The 22,500-nt window shown below is 44.6% G+C and overlaps 2 protein-coding genes across 5 annotated transcripts in view; one reads left to right on the forward strand and one right to left on the reverse strand.

Annotated features, from left to right (window-relative positions):
• The window catches only part of LOC310800277 (RNA-binding motif, single-stranded-interacting protein 3-like), a gene marked incomplete at both ends in the record, with an annotated part of 140,237 nt that overhangs the window by 36,397 nt on the left and 81,340 nt on the right, over nucleotides 1–22,500 (forward strand). The window lies entirely within an intron of this gene.
• LOC310800145 (uncharacterized protein) overlaps nucleotides 1–22,500 on the reverse strand; it is a 45,143-nt gene that overhangs the window by 3,818 nt on the left and 18,825 nt on the right. For 3 of the 4 annotated variants that reach the window (XM_083662729.1, XM_083662730.1, XM_083662727.1), the window contains 2 exons: nucleotides 2,984–3,088; nucleotides 567–671 (listed from right to left, as the gene is read on the reverse strand). In XM_083662729.1, the coding sequence (XP_083518855.1) occupies nucleotides 567–671; nucleotides 2,984–3,088 (210 nt within the window). Of the gene's footprint in view, nucleotides 1–565; nucleotides 672–2,983; nucleotides 3,089–22,500 lie in introns of all 4 variants that reach the window. The other variant, XM_083662728.1, reaches the window with a different exon arrangement.

Here is a 22,500-nt window from a genome sequence, read left to right on the forward strand (position 1 = left end):
ATCACTATATAATGACTCAGTGGTTAAAGCCAAATACAGTAATAAAACGGTCTGTAAGTTCAGAAAATCACTTTACTGTAATGTGGCCTTTAAAACCCTGAAAAGACATCACCATATTTCCATATCCAAAATCTAAGATGATATCGAGTCTCATATCATGATATCGATATAATATCAATATATTGCCTATTCCCTCCTACATAGTTCTGGACATAACTTCAATATTTCCAAAATGTTCATTTTATAAAGACATTAAACTGAGAAAAGCTGAAAATGAGTGGAGCTGGAACAAGGAAATGTTTGGTATTTTACTTAATGAATGACTAAGACAGTCAATCCATGATCAAAATTATAATTTGTTGATTAATTGCTGAATAGTTTCAGCACTAGTAAATATAACAGGAAACAAAAGAAAATAATGTGGCGGTTTTGGGATGAACTCTATTCTAATCCAATTTCTCCAGACAGATATCGTTTTTCATTAGTGGTACAGTACTCCACACAGTATAGTAGGTGTAAGTAAGAAGGCTACTAGCTGTGATGTGCGGTTGCCCGGGGCATCCCACCTGCGTTCTCCCGCTCCAGGTTCTCCACCTTCTGCTTCTGCAGCTGCAGCTCGGTGTTGGTGGTGCTCAGCTCAGCTCTGAGAGACGACACTGCAGAGTCTTGAGCTGGAAGCACGACAACACTTTATGGATTTGTTTTGTTGTTGTTACTTTACTGTATACAGAGTTGCTACATAGGTCTGGAAATGTCTGGATATCTCTAGAAAAAGAATAGGGTATTTTCCAGGTCTTCACTTTTGGAACTTGCACAATTAGGTTGTTTTTCAGTAGCAGTATAATATACTCCACACAGTATCACTCAATGTAGCGTCACACATCTTACTATCAGCAGGTGTATCACTCAATGTAGCATCACACATCTTACTATCAGCAGGTGTATCACTCAATGTAGCGTCACACATCTTACTATCAGCAGGTGTATCACTCAGGACCCTTAGGCCCAATCCCAATTCTTTTCTTAACCCTCAATCTTAACCCTCAAGCTCAACCCTCAATCTTAGTAGCCCTCAAAACTAAGTGTTAAGGGCTATCTTGCGACTTTAAAATGGGACAGCCCTTAAAGGCAGATACGTCTTCAGACTGTGGGGGGCAGCAATACGCCAAAGCTCCGTCCAGTCTGTCAATTCAAAAGGAGAGGAAAAAAGCATCCCTACAAATATTTCCTTGATAATATAGATGTAGAAATTACGATAACCATTGTATTATGTTAGTTTAAATGTCATTTTATGGATTTCCGTTTTGGAGCCTAACACATTTGTTGTTGCTAACTATCGATAGTCAGTAGCCGTGCTGGTGCGGTCAAGCCATATTATTATTATTATATTATATTATATTATATTATAACATTGCTAACGTTGCAACGTAGCCGAGTTAACATGGCCATCAGTTAAACCGAAACATGTTATCGGCACTGCTGGATGTTGTAACTACTGACTACCGTGTTCATGTGATAATAGTTTGCAGTTATCTCCCATGCTTTTTATCTAATGATCTATCGTTAGATAAACAGCCTGGGAGATAATGCTAGCCCGGTCATCTTACGAAAATGTCCGTGCAAACATTACACGTAGGCTGTATCTTGATAAAAACAACTCAACAACGACATTACCACCGAGAATTATGGCATTTCGTAACAACGTTAACAATGTTATAATATTATATAATAATAATAATATGGCTTGACCGCACCAGCACGGCTACTGACTATCGATAGTTAGCAACAACAATTGTTGTTAGGATTCCAAAACGGAAATCCATAAAATGACATTAAACTAAGCTAATACAATGGTTATCGTAATTTTTACATCGCTATTAACAAGGAAATACTTGACTTTGTAGGGCTGCTTTTTTCCTCCTTTCGCCGCCATCTTCCATCTGAATAGATCTAGCTGATGACACGCAAGGGATTCTGGGATCGCACTCAGGGGTGGACTGGGATCATAATTCAGGCCGGGCATTAGATACCAAGCAGGCCAGGCCGATACGGGCCGAAAAATTTGGGCCATTTGAAGCTCAATTTGGGCCGTTTAAAGCCAGATTTGGGCCGTTTGAAGCCCAATTTGGGTCGTTTAAAGCCAGATTTGGGCCGTTTGAAGCCAGATTTGGGCCAAGTCCAATTTTACAATGAGATGCACCCACTTTAAACCTGAATAAAGTAATAAAACCACTAGTAAACCAGTAGGCGGCGCCTGGCCTGCTGTTCAGTGAGTGGCCTGGCCTGGCCTGCAAGAAAAAAAAATAAAAATAAAAAATTGCAGGCCAGGCCACCGGGCATTTGCCCGACGTGCACGATTATGCAGTCCGCCCCTGATCTCACTCACTGCCAAGGGTGGTCCTGGAAAATCTCAAAAGTAAGGGACATACAGCCCTTAAACTTCATCCTTAACTCAACACACTGAGAATCGGGACAGCACTAGCACTTCGCGGGAGTGCGCATTTTTGAGACTGAGGGTTAAGATTGAGGGTTAAGATAGGAATTGGGATTGGGCCGAAGTGGCGTGTCCAGTGTCTGAGCTACAAGCAGCCATACCAGAGGCCACACATCAGCCTGTTCTGACCAGGCATGTGTTGGCATATTTCCAAAATGTTCATTTTATAATGACATTAAACTGAGAAAAGCTGAAAATGGGTGGAGCTGGAACAAGGAAATGTTTGGTATTTTACTTGATGAATGACTAAGACAGTCAATCCATGATCAAAATTATAATTTGTTGATTAATTGCTGAATAGTTTCAGCACTAGTAAATATAACAGGAAACAAAAGAAAATAATGTGGCGGTTTTGGGATGAACTCTATTCTAATCCAATTTCTCCAGACAGATATCGTTTTTCATTAGTGGTACAGTACTCCACACAGTATAGTAGGTGTAAGTAAGAAGGCTACTAGCTGTGATGTGCGGTTGCCCGGGGCATCCCACCTGCGTTCTCCTCCTCCAGGTTCTCCACTTTCTTCTTCTGCAGCTGCAGCTCGGTGTTGGTGGTGCTCAGCTCAGCTCTGAGAGACGACACTGCAGAGTCTTGAGCTGGAAGCACGACAAAACTTTATGGATTTGTTTTGTTGTTGTTACTTTACTGTATACAGAGTTGCTACATAGGTCTGGAAATGTCTGGATATCTCTAGAAAAAGAATAGGGTATTTTCCAGGTCTTCACTTTTGGAACTTGCACAATTAGGTTGTTTTTCAGTAGCAGTATAATATACTCCACACAGTATCACTCAATGTAGCGTCACACATCTTACTATCAGCAGGTGTATCACTCAATGTAGCGTCACACATCTTACTATCAGCAGGTGTATCACTCAGGACCCAAAGTGGCGTGTCCAGTGTCTGAGCTACAAGCAGCCATACCAGAGGCCACACATCAGCCTGTTCTGACCAGGCATGTGTTGAACGGGCACTGCACAAGTAATCCTACATTTTCAGGATATTTTCTGGCCTCATTCAAACACCACACATCTACAAACTCATCCAGCCGCTTCTGCTGACTAGTTTATATTCTGCTTTTCATGGTGGTCAAGAGCCAAAAAATAACCCCCATGTTAAAACTAAGTGGAATATTGCTTTAAAGTCCCTGGAAACCAAAATCCACAAAAACGTTCTAACTATGTTATTTAGGGTCTTATGTTAGTAATTTTGTGCCTCCGAAATTATTATACATTACTTTCAACCCAAAGCCTTAAAATCGCCACTTTTCTACAAGATTCTACAAAGTACTTCCTCATTGAAGACAGCAGTGCGCGAGGTCTTAAAACGCAGGAGCTTATGACGTCATAAGCTCTATATAACCTTTGTACACGCACGCAATCCCACCCACCTATGGCAAGTCCGTTCTTTGCCCCCAGTGACAGCGCTCCCTCGCTGTCCGTCTCCCTCCCTGTGTGCCTCTGCCAAGCGCTGTGCTTGTGAGATTAGCAAGGTGTCGGGTTTCAGCCATGCGCTCCTCTCTCTCTCTCTCTCTCTCTCTCTCTCTCTCTCTCTCTCTCTCTCTCTCTCTCTCTCTCTCTCTCTCTCTCTCTCTCTCTTTCTCTCTCTCTCTCTCTCGACAGACACTCAGGCAAAGAACGGACAGAGATCTCTTCCGAGCCGCGGAGCAACACACACACACACACACACGCACACACACACACACACACACACACACACACACACACACACACACACACACACACACACACACACACACACACACACACACACACACACACTCGCAAGTGCTGTGTAACTTGATCTCTTTCTCCGTTTCCCTCCCCCCCCTCTCTCTCGCGCTCTCTCTCGGAGGAGATAAATGTCCCTGCTGCAGACGGACACGCCCACACATTCCGCGGGAGAAAGTACACTCTAAAAAATAATGAAATCTCATGCGTTTTGCCACACCTGTCAAACCTAAATTTATATACTTTGCAACGTTCATCATCGTTCAAATTTGGCTGGTAGCTTATTAACATAGGGTCCTGTGATGTGATGAACTCAAAATGCTAAATAATAAAGAAATATTTCTGGTTTCCAGGGACTTTAACATCACGCTAAACCTGCCAGCAAGTTTTATGAATAAGCCCCAAAACATGCAGGGTTACCGGATAAATGCCACCTCCCACCTCCCAAGTACCTGCAATCTTCCTCTCCATCTTGTGCACCATCTCCTTCAGCAGCTCCAGCCAGAGGTCGGGGTTTGGCAGAGAGACCTCCTCCTCACCGCCCGGCACCGCGGCCCGAGCGCCCGGCCCAGACCCACAGCACATCAGCAGCACCAGCAGAGACACAGCAACCCTCATCCTCGGCTCTGTCAGTGTCTTGATGCTCAGCTCAGCCTCCTTTAGGTAGGGCAGTAGGTGAGGTTATGGGTAGGTAGGGGAGAGAGGGAGCAGGTAGGGCAGTAGGTGAGGTTATGGGTAGGGGAGAGAGGGAGCAGGTAGGGAGGTAGGTGAGGTTATAGGTAGGTAGGGGAGAGAGGGAGCAGGTAGGGTGGTAGGTGAGGTTATGGGTAGGTAGGGGAGAGAGGGAGCAGGTAGGGCAGTAGGTGAGGTTATGGGTAGGGGAGAGAGGGAGCAGGTAGGGAGGTAGGTGAGGTTATAGGTAGGTAGGGGAGAGAGGGAGCAGGTAGGGCAGTAGGTGAGGTTATGGGTAGGTAGGGGAGAGAGGGAGCAGGTAGGGTGGTAGGTGAGGTTATGGGTAGGGGAGAGAGGGAGCAGGCAGGGCGGTAGGTGAGGTTATGTGTAGGGGAGAGAGGGAGCAGGTAGGGCAGTAGGTGAGGTTATGGGTAGGGGAGAGAGGGAGCAGGTAGGGCAGTAGGTGAGGTTATGGGTAGGTAGGGGAGAGAGGGAGCAGGCAGGGCGGTAGGTGAGGTTATGGGTAGGGAAGAGAGGGAGCAGGTAGGGCGGTAGGTGAGGTTATGTGTAGGGGAGAGAGGGAGCAGGCAGGGCGGTAGGTGAGGTTATGGGTAGGGGAGAGAGGGAGCAGGTAGAGCAGTAGGTGAGGTTATGGGTAGGTAGGGGAGAGAGGGAGCAGGTAGGGCAGTAGGTGAGGTTATGGGTAGGTAGGGGAGAGAGGGAGCAGGTAGGGCGGTAGGTGAGGTTATGGGTAGGTAGGGGAGAGAGGGAACAGGCATGGCAGTAGGTGAGGTTATGGGTAGGTAGGGGAGAGAGGGAGCAGGTAGGGCGGTAGGTGAGGTTATGGGTAGGTAGGGGAGAGAGGGAGCAGGCAGGGCAGTAGGTGAGGTTATGGGTAGGTAGGGGAGAGAGGGAGCAGGCAGGGCAGTAGGTGAGGTTATGGGTAGGTAGAGGAGAGAGGGAGCAGGCAGGGCAGTAGGTGAGGTTATGGGTAGGTAGGGGAGAGAGGGAGCAGGCAGGGCAGTAGGTGAGGTTATGGGTAGGTAGGGGAGAGAGGGAGCAGGCAGGGCAGTAGGTGAGGTTATGGGTAGGGGAGAGAGGGAGCAGGTAGGGCAGTAGGTGAGGTTATGGGTAGGTAGGGGAGAGAGGGAGCAGGCAGGGCAGTAGGTGAGGTTATGGGTAGGGGAGAGAGGGAGCAGGCAGGGCAGTAGGTGAGGTTATGGGTAGGGGAGAGAGGGAGCAGGTAGAGCAGTAGGTGAGGTTATGGGTAGGGGAGAGAGGGAGCAGGCAGGGCAGTAGGTGAGGTTATGGGTAGGTAGGGGAGAGAGGGAGCAGGCAGGGCAGTAGGTGAGGTTATGGGTAGGTAGGGGAGAGAGGGAGCAGGTAGGGCAGTAGGTGAGGTTATGGGTAGGTAGGGGAGAGAGGGAGCAGGTAGAGCAGTAGGTGAGGTTATGGGTAGGGGAGAGAGGGAGCAGGTAGGGCAGTAGGTGAGGTTATGGGTAGGGGAGAGAGGGAGCAGGTAGGGCAGTAGGTGAGGTTCCGTTCTGGAGGAAAACAATATCGTTCACGCTGCTCAGCTACCCCGTCGCAGCAGGGAGCCTGCCCCGCACAACCACTCATAGTCATCAGTTCATCCATACTTTTAGCTGTTGATTTCTATCTGTCAGATGACACTTATCTTAAATGGCCTGCATCAAAAAATATCTTGGAAGAGTTCCTACCCGTTAGCTCAGACTGGAACTCGTCCTCGGTTGGTCTAGGCGGTTGGATCTGCAAACCGATGTGGCATCCGCTCGACGGTTGGAAGCTTGTCCTCAACCCACAAAATACCTCCCTTTTATAAGAACGTTCTCGCCAAATCACCTCCTCTTAGCCAATATCCAGCGCACTCACCCCAACAGGGAGCCCTTATATGGTCAACAATAACAAGGTCAGGCTGAGTTTGCTATTTTAACTTACTCAATATAGCCACCTTGCCACACCTGTGGCTTTCCATTGGAACATTTCCACATATCTTCAGTCAACCACTGTATTTCCCAAGCAGGCACCTTGTTCTACTTCCTCTTTTACCCCTCTTATTAGGGATGGGAATTGATAAGATTTTAGCGATTCCGATTCCATTTTCGATTCTGCTTATCGATCCGATTCCTTATCGATTCTCTTATCGATTCTCATTGGGCAAGGGGGAAAAAAAAGAGTACAAACGGGTTTATTAACATTAATTTTCTTTTAGATTATTATTATTATAATTATGTATTATTATTCAGCTCTGAGATCAGATTGCTCTTTTCAATCCCATACCAAGCAGGGATCAGTGTGTCTGTTAAACTGGCTCTGTTTGGGGGTTTGTATTTTGGGTTGAGCATCTTTGTCATCTCCCCATAGAAAATATATAGTGGGAATGAATGAAACAGAACTAGTGGTTAGAATGACAACATGCAACTTTGGACATTTTACTTTAGCTGGCATGTCAGACAAACTTAGTCACTGCTCGGGGACATTCGTTTACCCTCGCCTCGGTTATTTTACTCTTCCCAGCTGCCTGGGTGAATGGAGGGGCTAGAGGCTCTAGCCTAGAGCTGCACAAGTACTCGCTGCAGCCTCTGACCCAAAGCGACTACCAGCCCCTGAACCAGTCTGACTCTGAACGTCATCATCCTCTCAATTAAATGGATGGAAATGGAGTATTGGTGAAATCTGGTTTACACAATAGACAGGGTCTGGAGGAGTTTACTCTCCATATTAACAGATGACGCGCTAACGTTAGCCGCGCTGCTGTTAGCCGCGCTGCTGTTAGCCATGTTATCGTCACTCCGTAGCACATCAAAAACGTGACATTCCTCCAAAATTATTGCATGCTGTGTGGACAAATGTTTCTGCATATTGCTAGTATTTCCCCCCTTTGACGAAATAGAGGTTTTGCAAGCATTGCAAGTGGCACTGTGGTCATCGTTTTGCTTCTGCCTAGAGCCATGGTGGCTGGAAACAAAACAAGGCTGCGTTGCGTGCGTGTCGCAGCGTGTGACGTCATCGCGCATGGAATCGATAGTGGAATCGTTCAGGACGTTGGCTAACGATTCCAAGGAATCGATCCACTGGGACCCGGTTCTCGATTCCCATCCCTACCTCTTATATCATCAAATCATGTATCTCTTTTTCCTCTAAACACACTTAATTGAACTCCCTACACCCTTAATATAAATGTGTGTGCGTGCCCATACTCCACTCCTTACTCTAACACCCACCACAGATACAATTGATTACTGGTTATCGATCATTGACACTTCACATGCACAGATACACGCACGTGAACGTTACATCCTCCACGTGAGTGTTCACTCTCTGGTTCTGCTGCATCACATGTGCCGGATGCGTTCACATTGCCACACACAGCATGGTTACCCCACAGGCCCTGTGTGTGTGAGACTCATAATGTTTTAACTCTATTGTACTTGTACTGTAACCTTAGTTTCATACGTATCCACCAGACACCTTTAGAACACATTGATTACCACTTGTACTCTATTAAACACATAAACAACACCTGATCATAAACCTTATAATTACTGAATTATACCATTATAATGCAATAACCTCTAACTTCTCCTTTTCACTTTCATGCCATTCGGCTACTGCTCTCTGAGCAGCATCAAGCCGTGGTGTCCTAGACTCATTTTGACAGGTAGGAGAGAGAGGGAGCAGGTAGGGTGGTAGGTGTGGTGAGGAATTTCGTTTGAACCTTTAAATAAGTCCATTTACTAGAGAGTAAATTGTAACATAGTTTATTTACAAAACAAAAGTCCAACAAAACGGATCTGGTTCACTGCCTGCTCTCCCAACCTCCTGTAGATGGCAAATGACCTCGAACAAAGAGTGTCTTACTCCTTTATAACCTTTGGTCTAGGCTCCGCCCAGACACTGTGTCTGCAGTTCACAGCGCCCTCTATCTTCCTGGAGTAGTAATGAACAGGAGTTATATTTTATTTATCTACATAGGTGAGGTTATGGGTAGGGGAGAGAGGGAGCAGGTAGGGAGGTAGGTGAGGTTATGGGTAGGTAGGGGAGAGAGGGAGCAGGTAGGGCAGTAGGTGAGGTTATAGGTAGGGGAGAGAGGGAGCAGGTAGGGCAGTAGGTGAGGTTATGGGTAGGGGAGAGAGGGAGCAGGTAGGGTGGTAGGTGAGGTTATGGGTAGGGGAGAGAGGGAGCAGGCAGGGCAGTAGGTGAGGTTATAGGTAGGGGAGAGAGGGAGCAGGTAGGGCAGTAGGTGAGGTTATGGGTAGGGGAGAGAGGGAACAGGCACACAGCTATATTAAATGTGGAGGCCGTACCTCTATTGGGTCACAGTTTCCTCTGTTGACTTGACATCAACATCATGAGATTTATTCTGAACTGATTCTGCTCAGTAGCTCCGTTGAGTTAGAACCTCTGTGAGGTCCCGCCCCTCTGAACTTTCTTATGTAGAGCTGCTGTTTCTAGATTTGCACACAGTGCGTTGTGTATTTATATACAGTCAATCCTCTCTAGCTCTGTAAATATGACACTTTAAGTTCTAATATATTTTGTCTCGCCAAAAGTAACCATGTAGATTCCCACTATGACGTCAGTTTATCAAAATGACGCCTGTACGGAAATCAGATTCTCGTTGTTGGAGATTGCTCCTAGCAGCCAGAGCTGCTCTGGGCAACAAACTAATCCCATTAATTATCCGAGGAACTGATCTTTGCAGCTCTGTGTTGATTAGCTAATGTTTCTGTAGCATTTGATTAACGTTATGATTTCATTCATTTTGTAACAAATGTTGGTTTAACAGATGAAATCTAACTGAAGCTTTGGCTACGTTGTAACTTTACTAACTGGGCAGCCCAGCGCTGCTGTTTGACAGGCTGGGGGAGGGAGTTCCAGAGACGAGGAGCTGCTCTGGAAAAGGCTCGATCACCAAAGCTGCCAAGTTTAGATGGTGGAACAGTGAGGGGAACAGTGGACGAGGATCAGAGGGTTCAGGTGGGTCCATGGGGGGGAGGAGGTCCCTCAGGTAGGGTGTGGCAGGTTGTGGAGGGCTTTGAAGGTGAGGAGGGAGTTGCTGTTGTCTGAGTGGAGGAGATGAAGGTGTGGATGAGGGATTCAGCAGCAGGTGGAGAGGCAGTGTCTGATTTAGACCATGTTGAGAAGAATGAGGTCTTGATGGTGGAGCTGACCTGAGGATTGAATGAGACACAGAATGCAGGCCGCTGTATGTGTGTGTGTTTATGTGCACCAGTATTTCAGGTGTCCGTGTGCACACGTGTGTGTGTGTGTGTGTGTGTGTGTGTGTGTGTGTGTGTGTGTATGTGTGTGTGTTTATGTGCACCAAATTTTCAGGTGTGTGTGTGTGTGTGTGTGTGTGTGTGTGTGTGTGTTTATGTGCACCAGTATTTCAGGTGTCCGTGTGCACATATGGGATCAGTATAGTCTCATATCTATTGACCTTGACCTTTCACGAATGCACATGCTTTGTTTCGCAGTTGTATTTCGGACTCACTAATGCACACAATCTGTTTCACAAATGCACACGCTCTGGTTCACAAATGTAATATTTATGCAAACTTGTAATATAAATTCGGAAATGCACACGCTCTGCTTCACAAATATAATTTTTATGCAAACTTGTAATATAAATTCGGAAATGCACACGCTCTGCTTCACAAATATAATTTTTATGCAAACTTGTAATATAAATTCGGAAATGCACACGCTCTGCTTCACAAATATTATTTTGAGGCACACTTGTAATATAAATTCACAGATCATGCAAATTGCTCAATGTGCATTTACAAACTGCTTCTCATTTGTGAACCTGTCTACATTTGTGAGAGAAATTTCTGCGCTGCCTTTTTGAGACTCGTCTAACGGGCAGGTCAACGAATGTCACCATTGGCTGATAAAGCTGTGTGATTCTGATTGACAGATTCATCAGCCAATCAGGTGTTTGCTTTCAGCCAATCATATGGCTCCTTACATTTTTTCCACACGTTGGGCGGGCCCAGCGGAGATTTCGTGCACTTAAACGATCCCTACCGAGGGAAAACCCAGTCCTTTATTAACAACTGAGACATGTCTCAACAAATGAAAATAAATTTGTTGCCACGCGTTCTTTCTTGCCATATTTTGTGATCGCTAACTCTGTCAACTTGCATTTTCTCTGGTAAAGAGAGCGGACAGCTATGTTTAACACATTGAGTGCCAGCGACGCCATATGGCGTCATTAGAAATTTACCGTAGGCTGCCAGCGACGCCAAATGGCGTCAGTAACTCGAAATTGTTTTTTTGACCGGGGGGTGTCGATCTATGCCTCTTACATCGCCTCTTACAATATGATAGCTATTGAACGTGTCTAACCTATTTTACAGAACCCTTAGGTGGCGACAGCGCACTCCAGATGAGAGAAAGTGGAGTAAAACCATAGAGTAAAACACACAGAAGAAGTCGTTTGGGAAGAGGAAATCGCATCGCATCCGTCCGTATGCAGCTGCTTCATTGAAGCATAACGTAGCTGTGCCCCTGCAGCAGCCAATCTGCTGTCACAATTGAGCACCTCGTGTCCGCTGCAACAATCCATTCGCATAATCAGCCGTGGAGTTCTCAACTGGAAGCATGGTGACATACACGCGGGTGTAAAAAAGCTGGACTAGCGGACTTTTCACTGCTGAGCACACGCAGACAAACGCATTCACAGCAGAGCCCAGCAGAGCAGAGAGCTACTCCTCCCACAACGGGGGGGGGGGGGAGGAGGGGGGGAGGTGGGGCACGCAGGACACTACAGCATACAACAGACCCGCAGGCAGCTGCAGCATTACATCAGAAAATATTAGCAATGAGTCAATGATGTGCTTGAAATGCTTCCTTTCACAAAAGGCTCATTATCTCAGCTCGTAGAAAAAAAGGGCTGCTTTTGGTCTAATCAAGCTATCTTCTCTGGCTCATAACTAAAGAACGGAAAATGGGATCAATAAACTTTTTTTTGCAGGTGATAGAAGAGAGTCTCATCGTTATTTGTGCGTGTTCAGTGTTTACATAGTAATTATTAAAGAAATTATATGACTGTTTTAAAATGCATTGCGGCCTATGTGGCACAGTACAGCACCTTTTGCCCAAGGGCCGTGGCACTCAAAGTGTTAAGGTCCATGTGCATGACGTATTTGTACTTATCATCCAATAGCGGGCTTGGAAAAGTACTGTATCACGTGGTTCACGTTGCTCTTGTAGTTCCTGGTTACTGTCAAATCCAAACACCACAACATCACACGCTGTTAACTTTTTGGAATGATTTTCAGTGGCACTTTACTATGATTGACGAGCTGGAGAGACAGTTGACGGCCGGAGAGACGGCAACCCGGTACGGGATGGGATTAGCACCCCATCTTGGCTCTCTCGTGAGGGAGAAATCCACAAACGCTACGGATTAGCCTCCTGAAGGCTGATCCGTAGCGGCTTCTGGGACGTGAGTCGGGGTCTTAATTGGCCTCGGCTGGGTCTACTGGGCGAGGGTGTATGATGTTGACAGACCCGAAACACCTTACGACCCCAGATAACATCACTGATGACACGTCCTAGCGCATGCGGCAGTAGTGTATTTGAGAATGTAGAATCCTGGCTTGCCTCTGGCCAGTGACACTTAGGAAAGACTAGGTGACAACCAAGTATAGTTTGGTGACGAGCTGGAGAGACAGTTGACGGCCGGAGAGACGGCAACCCGGTACGGGATGGGATTAGCACCCCATCTTGGCTCTCTCGTGAGGGAGAAATCCACAAACGCTACGGATTAGCCTCCTGAAAATCTGCGCAAGATCGGCGCGGCCTGGGGTCCTCCAGGCTAGAGCGAGGTGCTCGACGCAGGTAAATGACGTGCAGCGCACAGGCCCTCTTGAGGCGTCCTTGAGGCATCCCTTCAGCCTCTGGATTGCCTTTGACATGAGGGGGGTCTGGTGAGACGAAGGAGGAGCACGGCCGGGAGAAACCCACAGAGCCTAGATCCTCCATGCACCGAAGGGCCAATACTGCGGCGTAGCACTAGCTCTATTGCAGCGGATTGGGTTCTCTTTTACCCCTCCCGCGGGCAACGTTGCAGATAGAGTAGTAAGGCTGATCCGTAGCGGCTTCTGGGACGTGAGTCGGGGTCTTAATTGGCCTCGGCTGGGTCTACTGGGCGAGGGTGTATGATGTTGACAGACCCGAAACACCTTACGACCCCAGATAACATCACTGATGACACGTCCTAGCGCATGCGGCAGTAGTGTATTTGAGAATGGTTTGCATTAATTTATATAATATTAACTTAGCCAGCAATTCGGTGTTAAGACATGACATCAGTTGTGAAGGCTCGGCAGCTTCTGATGGCAAGTGGCCGGGGCACGCCACGCCGGATAAAATACTAATTTATGGTAAGTTCTTTGGTAAATTTGCTCTTACAACTAACGTTACCCCTTTCAAAGTCTGTTTATTTCATTAGCAACTTTTGTGAGCTAGTCAATGCAGTACAACGCTAGTAGTTTATGAGCACTAACTGATCAGTCTGTAGGCTATGCTTCCCTTGGTCTGTCACTAAAACGCTAGCTATTGTGATTAACTATATTAGAAATACCAACATAATAAACAGCAGCCAGCATATTTAACTAACGTTACAGTCAGGGGTGTAATGGTTGGTAAATGAGGTGGGTAAACTATCAACCTAATTTAAAAAATGTGGCTATTACCTCCACTATAGTATATTTTAGTAATCTGCTCACTAGTCTCTAATCTTGAGTAACGTTACATTTGTATTAATAACACAAACATTTTAATTAAAATTAGTTCAAATTAACCAATGTGACTTACTTATAGATTTTTGGACAGGCAGCAACATTGTTTGATATTTTATATTGATTTGTTGGACAGGTTTGAAAATCTGACATGCTGCAAAACCAGGCTGACATGGCTCACTGTTGTCTGCAAGAATCTCCTGCCTCCAACCTTCAATGACAGGATGACCTGATGGAAAAGCCAAATGAGTGCATCTGTTTTTGCCGTGAAAATAAATGAACTGAGACCAGCAAATGTCCATCTGTTTAAATGAATTGTGGATTTTTTTTTTTGCAGGAACACTGAAAATATCAGATGGTATTACAGTTCATGCAAAACATCTCAACTAAAGAGAGAACAAATCAGCCAACAACTCTGCAAAATTAAAACAATGACAGTGGAATATCTATCAAGACTGCTGATGTCAGATAATCTATAATCTAACAGCCTGGAAATATATTTGGCTAACAGACAACAGCGTAGTCACTTCTGTTAACACCTTGAGTGCCATGGACGAGATATCTCGTCTTACATAATCCGACCGTTGAGTGCCAAAGACGAGATATCTCGTTTTACATAAACATTTTTTTTTTTTGACGGTGGGACATCAATCAACCCCTTTTACGTCTTCTATATCAATATTGGAGGAAGAGAATGTGTATAATCTATTTTACCGACCACTAAGTGGCGACAGTTCTCTCCCAAGACAGAGAGAAAGCCACAGCCACGGGTCCGCTGCAGAAAGCCAGTCTAATTTTCAAGGAAATGGCTGGGCGAAAACTCTTTCGATTTCACACACACACACACACACACACACACACACACGCGCGCGCGCGCGCGCGCGCGCACACACACACTCGAGTACCTTTGCGCATAAATAAGACCAGAATCGCAAAAGCTTCTTCAAAGCTCTCAGCCGACACCTCAAGAAACGAACGAGCCAGTTTTACAGTCCAGACTGCCCGAAAGTGGCCGCGGAGCCTCCTCCCTCCGCAGCACAGACGGAGGGAGGAGTTTGGAGACACACACACACTCTCTCTCTCTCTCTCTCTCTCTCTCTAGTCCCGAGAGAGAGAGAGAGGAGAGAGAGAGAGAGAGAGAGAGAGAGAGAGAGAGAGAGAGAGAGAGAGAGAGAGAGAGAGAGAGCACACAGAGTGGGAGACAGACACGCTGTGGGGGCAAAGAACGGACAGAGATCTCTTCCTCTCAGAGCCGCGGAGCAACGCGCGAACACACACACACACACACACACACACACACACACACACACACACACACACACACAATACAGTATACAGACTTGCCCAAGGGCACCCATAATCACAGGCACGTGAGGTGGTTCTAAAAATCCATTTATCTCTAAACTCTCTGAAAATCTCTGAAACCATGCTGTACTCAACGGCTAATATCTACATAACTACTAACTCTGCAAACTAACTCTTTTAGACAGAGAAAGCACACATTCTATTAGTTCTTTTTAGATGATTGGTGTTCACGAAGTCTTAACAGAAAAGAATCCTTGGCTCTTGTAAAATGAGCCAGAATCCTCAAAAAAAAACCTGGCACAACTTACCTACAGGATTGAAAAAACAGCTGGCACTCAATGTGTTAAGAGTGACCTGGTACAGTAAGCTGGTCACTGAAGACACCTCAAAACCTCTTGATAGCAGCTATGTTCGATGATGCAAATAATGAAACAGTGTTAAATACTTTGTGTCACCAAATCAGTTTTAATGATCATTATAAGAGACATTACTTATGCCAGCCTGTTGACCAAGATACTTGATATCTGAAAGTCTAACAACCTAGATCAGGGGTGGGACATTTTTTTTCCAGAGGGCCATACTAACTTACATAATATAAAGTAAGCGAAGTGCAACACATTGGACTGATAACTGCCAACACTCCTGATTTTCGTGGGGGTCTCTCTATTTGTAACCCTCTCTCCCGCTGTGATTGGTAATTTCTCCTGTTAATCTCCTGATATCATAGTGATACAAATCAAATGGCTGTAGCGGATTAGATTTATTAACGTGATGCTGTCTTTTATTGACTTTTTGTGCATTGTTTTGTTTTCCTTTGAGGACGTTGGGTGCCGGATTGAGATGGTCCGGGTCCGGCCCATGTGTGACCTAGATGGTTCTGTATTGCAGGACACTGCAGCAGTTGAGGGTTCTGACAGGACACAGATCCATTGGAATTGGTGGAAATATACCTGCAAAGAAAACAGAAGAAGTCACTTTTTAATCTCATACACTGCAGTGCTTAGCAGAGCCCTGTCCAGTGCCCACAGAAGTTTAGTTAAACTCTGGGTCACAATATTATAATTATTTTTATTTTGGGTTCACAGCCATCTTCATTTATCAACATGTATAGATTCTCTTTCACATTTGAGCTATTTGGTGTATCTGCTTTTTATGTTACTATTTGTTACATCAACAAACTATTCAAAACGAATTTCCCTGAGTTGGATTAATAAAGTTGTTGATTAATTGACTGACTGACTGACTGACTGACTGACTGACCTAATGATGGTGGTTCATGTATGCATATCAGAAGTTTTGGTGCAGTGATCCATGAATCTAACTGACTTCATATTCAGGGATGCAAAGTCATGGAGAGTGAAAAAGGTGACAGATACCAGGGCAGAAATCAAACGACTCAGAAATCCTCCTATTTTGGGATGAAAAGTTGGCTGTCACCTTACCCTAAGCTGTCACCTAACGCTAACGGTGAGTTTGCAGCCTGCATTGTGACTAGCTTTTCTGATGTTAGGTAGTAAAGATCTGAAGGTTTAGTATCAACCTAAAAGCTAACATCATCTCCCCACTGTCATAACGAGATGGTTCCATGCTAACGTTATATCAATTCGAGAAAAACTAGAGGTGATAGGTCCTGTAAAAAAAAAAAAAACATGAATGAATAAAAAGCTTTTAAAAGACACTGACAGTAGAGTCAGAGGTACATGAAATGATAAAGCAATGCTTATTTTGTAAATTATTATGTGTGTTACGACCCGGCCTAGGGGAACCGGATCATACATGAAAAGAGCCCCATCCTCCCCAGAGCTCAAGAACAGCCACAGAACAAGTTGTTGGGATGTAAGAAGTAACAATGAATTTATTAACAAACAATTAAACAAAACAGAGGATTGCAAATTACAAAAACAAAGGAATCTAAAACTGGAGGTTGGCTTCAGAGTAGGCCAAAGCCCAATAAGATACTACCTAAAGGATTAAAGCTTACCTAACAAAATAAGAAGAAGAAACCAAAATACATCATCTGACCTCCCTAACTACAAAAACAGGAGAAAAAGGGGGTTAAACATAAAGGGCGGCCTACTCTTACAGCTCCAGTAAATAATATGCTAAAGTCAGTTGTGGCTGGTTGAGGTCTGGGCAGTCTGGGTTGTGGCCCTGCGCGCACCAGCCTCTGGTTGTTGGTTCTCTTATAAGGGCTGAGCCTTCCCACCTCCAACCAATCACCGCTCCTGATTTCACAGCCACTCACACATACACACCTGGAACCCATGCACACAATCACTCAGACAATCAGGGGAGGGAAACACAAGCAATTAATGGAAAATCAACTTAACATAAATCCAAAATACGACCACAGTCGTAACATGTGCCAGAGCTCATTAGCTGGATTTTGAAGATATATTCTTTTCATAAAATACATTTTTTAACTATCAAGAAAGTGCAACACAACAATATCCTCTCCATTGAACTCAAATGGATGGGCAGCCATGTGATGTCACGTTCTCTTTTGTATCCTAAAAGGCCAAATAACACGAGAGCTATAATTGTTTCCATATCAAAGAATTCATCTATAAGCTCACAACACGTTCACGTTGCTCCACTACTTGTTGTCAGCTTCACAAGCAAGCCGCAGAATGAGATGAGCGCCGTTTACCTTAGCACAGCGCAAACACCACGCAGCCGTCATACATCACTTAAATGCAGTTAGCATTATTATTTAGCATCATTGATCAGTTAAAAAGATTGAGACATTTACAAAAAAGTGGACGGATCACCCGTCGTCACATCAAAAACGGTGACTAATGTTGTCTACCCCACAGTTGAAACAAGAGGCAACTGTTGTCTCAAATAAAATGAAAACCATGTGCCAGTATAATAATTCAAATATACCACGGTTTCACGGTATCAAGTTAAGTTAAGTTATCCTTTATTTATCCCCTTGGGGAAATTCATCCTCTGCATCGCGGACCTTTATGAGTTATTGTAAAATCTGGCTATATATTATATATATAATTTTGTTGCCGTTGAACAAATTTTTTATTAATAACATAATAGAACATTCATTTGGAACATCAGTAAACATTGTATGTTAAGTTAACAGTATAAAAATACTTTTTACTTTTCACAAAATTAAAATAAACGCAGTATCTTCAGTGAGGCTAAACCTGCAGTGTGACGATTTATTTCATCTAATTAATTTTATGTAAAACTAAAACACATCATAATATTAATAATATCAAATAAATGCTTATCTTTTGTAAAATCAAATGGACACACTGGACATAAATAGTTTCAATGTTGATCACACACACAGTGACACCCCCCCCCCCCCCTCTCTCACTACACACAGCCTAGCCTGTCCCTCCTCCTGTGCTGCTCTCTGCTGATCCTCTCTCCTCCCTCCCTGTGCTTCAGTCACTCACTATGCACACACAGTTTGTACCTCAGTTTGGAGAAGTCTTTCATCATTTTATTATTACTTCTCTTCAGTGGAATACGTTCATACCTCAGTCAAGTAACGTTAACGTATAACATTAGCCATGTGATCTGCCTCGGAGATAGCCTATGAGAGTGTTTATCTGACTTTAACGGTATCTGCTATGAGCTAGATGTTGCCAAATTAGGACGGGTGGTGTTCGCGCAGATTTGCATCATGTTTGTGGTATTGCCTGGTGTGGCAGTCACTGGCTGAGCTTCCTCCTCTAATCTTCCTTGGCCATCCGTGCTTTTAACGTAGCAAAAATATTCCCACAATGCGGACTTTTTCGACGGGGGGAAAGTTCTGGGGCTTCGCAGCAGCCATTATCACGTTGAATAACAATAACCTACAGCCTGCTTAAGCGACCTGGGCACTCGGGGGAAACAAACAGCTGATACCGTGGGGAAGGTATGACTAGAGGGGATAATGAGATAAATGTGTTACTTACAGGTTGAGGTTGATTAAGTCTATCCATCATGGATGTATTAAAAGAAGCTCTCAGTCTCCATGCTGTTGCTGTTGTGTGTTCTGCCCGCCATTGTTTGAACGCTGTGCGCATGCGCACATAACAGTAGCTCCGTGTGAACGTGTGGAAAAAATGTAAGGAGCCATATGATTGGCTGAAAGCAAACACCTGATTGGCTGATGAATCTGTCAATCAGAATCACACAGCTTTATCAGCCAATGGTGACATTCGTTGACCTGCCCGTTAGACGAGTCTCAAAAAGGCAGCGCAGAAATTTCTCTCACAAATGTAGACAGGTTCACAAATGAGAAGCAGTTTGTAAATGCACATTGAGCAATTCGCATGATCTGTGAATTTATATTACAAGTGTGCCTCAAAATAATATTTGTGAAGCAGAGCGTGTGCATTTCCGAATTTATATTACAAGTTTGCATAAAAATTATATTTGTGAAGCAGAGCGTGTGCATTTCCGAATTTATATTACAAGTTTGCATAAATATTACATTTGTGAACCAGAGCGTGTGCATTTGTGAAACAGATTATGTGCATTAGTGAGTCCGAAATACAACTGCGAACCAGAGAATGTGCATTTGTAAAACAGATCGTGTGCATTAGTGAGTCCGAAATACAACTGCGAAACAAAGCATGTGCATTCGTGAAAGGTCAAGGTCAAGGTCAATAGATATGAGACTATACTGATCCCATATGCACACGCGTGTGTGTGTGTGTGTGTGTGTGTCTGTGTGTGTGTCTGTGTGTGTGTGTGTGTGTGTGTGTGTGTGTGTGTGTGTCTGTGTGCACACGCGTGTGTCTGTGTGTGTGTGTCTGTGTCTGTGTCTGTGTGTGTGTGTGTCTGTGTCTGTGTGTGTGTGTGTGTGTGTGTGTCTGTGTCTGTGTGTGTGTGTGTGTGTGTGTGTGTGTGAACAAAATGATATTTGCTGATCTCACAAACTCGGCCACGATACAATTTAGATTCAATTCAATTCAGGGGCCTTGAGGTCCATTTGACACAATATCATTTACCCATTTACCACAATCAGTTATAAAGTGCCACATTCATCATGTTGGTGCATTTTTTAATCAGGGAACTGAAAAAGCCCTGGATGACCTTTCAATTATGAAGTTTATGAGTTTGACTTTGTATGGATGAGATATTGATGGATGTTGATGATCAATACTTCCATCTAGATCATGTATCTGTAGTGTGTTCCCTGCCCCCCCCTCAGCCTCTCACAATACATCAACTCTTTATTTAGTCTTTTTCATTCAACTTTATTGATCCCTGTAATGAAACACTGTGTCTGCTCACTGCCTTGCTCATGGGCCCTCTGGCCTCCTGGCTTGGTGCTGTCTGTCTGTCTGTCTGTCTGTCTGTCTGTCTGTCTGTCTGTCTGTTTGTCTGTCTGTCTGTCTGTCTGCCTGTCTGTCTGTCTGTCTGTCTGTCTGTCTGTCTCTGTCTGTCTGTCTGTCTGTCTGTCTGTCTCTGTCTGTCTGTCTGTCTGTCTGTCTGTCTGTCACTGTCGCCTTGAGTCAGCATTACCTGGGTTCTATCAATTTGTCAAATGCGGTACACGCAATGACATAGTTTTAGATAAATGTTACAGCAACATAAAGGAGGCTTTTAAAGCTAAAACTCTTCCCCCTCTTTCAAACTCTGACCACCTGACTGTCCACCTCATGCCCACTTATAAATCAGTGCTCAAATCCAGCAAGCCCCAACACAAGTCGGTGCTGCAATGGACAGAGGACAGTGTTGAGACATTGAGAGGCTGCCTCTCCTGTACTGACTGGAGCATTTTCCACCAACCGGACATAAATGAGTCTACCGAGACAACCACTGACTATATCAAGTTTTGCGTGGACAGTATTGTCCCAAAAAAAGACATTGTCCACTACCCGAACAATAAGCCACATATCACCAAGGAGGTCAAAGCCTGCATCAACAAAAAGAAGCTGGCCATTAGGAATAAGGACCGGGCGGGTGTGGCAAATGCACAAAGAGAACTGAACATGATGTTGAGGAAGGCTAGAGATAAACATCGAAGAGCGATTGAACAAAGTTTCAGTAAAATGGACAATATAAAACTCTGGGACTCTATGAAAAAGATTACAAACATGACATCTAGTAAAAAGCACATTGTGACAATGAATGATCTTGATCATGCTAATAATCTTAATAATTTCTTTTTGAGACATGATTCTATGAACTCCTCTTCTTCAGCAATGAGTGATATGTCCAACTCTCTTGTTGATCCTTCAGAGGGGCTGGAAATTGTCCCCCGACAGGTACAGTTAGCTTTTAAAAAGGTTCAGAATAAGCATTCTACAGGGCCTGATGGCTTACCTGCTTGCCTGTACAAATATTGTTCTGATGAATTGACTGACGCATGGTGCCCCATTTTTAATCTGTCTTTAGAGAGCCATACTGTTCCGGATCTTTGGAAGAAGTCCAAAATTATACCAGTTCCAAAGATATCCTGTCCCACCGAAAACAAGCACTTTAGACCAATAGCCTTAACTAGCTCTGTCATGAAGTGTTTTGAAAAGATTGTTGTGAGCATGGTAAAACCTATGGTTTCCTCCAGTCTTGATCCCCTCCAATTCGCCTATAAAGAGGGGCGTAGCACGGAAGATGCCATAATCAGTGTGTCACATCTGATCAGTAAGCACCTGGAAGACCCCAAGGCCTATGCCAGGGTCTTATTTGCAGATTTTAGTGCCGCATTCGACACAGTTTGCCCACTGCTGCTTGTCAAAAAGCTAACAAATTTAAATGTAAATCCCTCCATTGTAAAATGGTTCCACAGTCTTTTAACGAACAGGCCTCAGCAGGTTTGTATAAACGGGACACTGTCCGAAGTAAAACACTGTAGCACTGGAGTGCCTCAAGGTTCTGTGAGTTCCCCTTTTCTATTCACAGTTTACACAAATGAATGTCGAAGCAGTCAGCCCAACAATTTTGTCATCAAATTCTCTGACGACACTATTATTTTAAGCCTGTTGCGAGCTGGTGACTGCCCATCAGTGTATTCCAATGAGATTGACTCTTTCTGGGCCTGGTGTAAACAAAACCATCTCACTCTGAACATCTCCAAAACCAAAGAGATGATCTTTGACCCCCGTGGAGTGAGTGTACACGCCCCCATTATCATTGATGATATTGAAATTGAGCAGGTCGGTTCATATAAATATCTGGGAGTTCAATTTGATAACCAACTTAAATGGAGTATGCATGTTGATTTCCTGTGCGGAAAACTTGCTCAAAGGCTCCACTTCCTCCGCCGACTCCGATTGTTCGGAGTGAGCAGCACAAACATGCTAACTTTCTACAATGCCGTTCTCGGTAGCCTGATCAGATACGGCTTAGCTTCCTGGTTCGGCTCCCTCACCATCCAAAGTAAATCTAAGCTCGAAAGGATGGTGAAAGCCGCTATGAAGGTGATAGGAATAAAAAACTACCCGTCCCTTCAATCAATCTTTGAGGAAGCTGTGATCAAGCAGTCTTATCGCATTCTGGATGACTCCTCTCATATTCTATTCTCAGAATATGAACTCTTACCTTCCGGAAGGCGATACAGAGCATGTAGG

This window comes from Poromitra crassiceps (genome assembly GCF_964638095.1).
Source record: "Poromitra crassiceps genome assembly, chromosome: 29".
Classification (NCBI taxonomy): Eukaryota; Metazoa; Chordata; class Actinopteri; order Beryciformes; family Melamphaidae; genus Poromitra; species Poromitra crassiceps.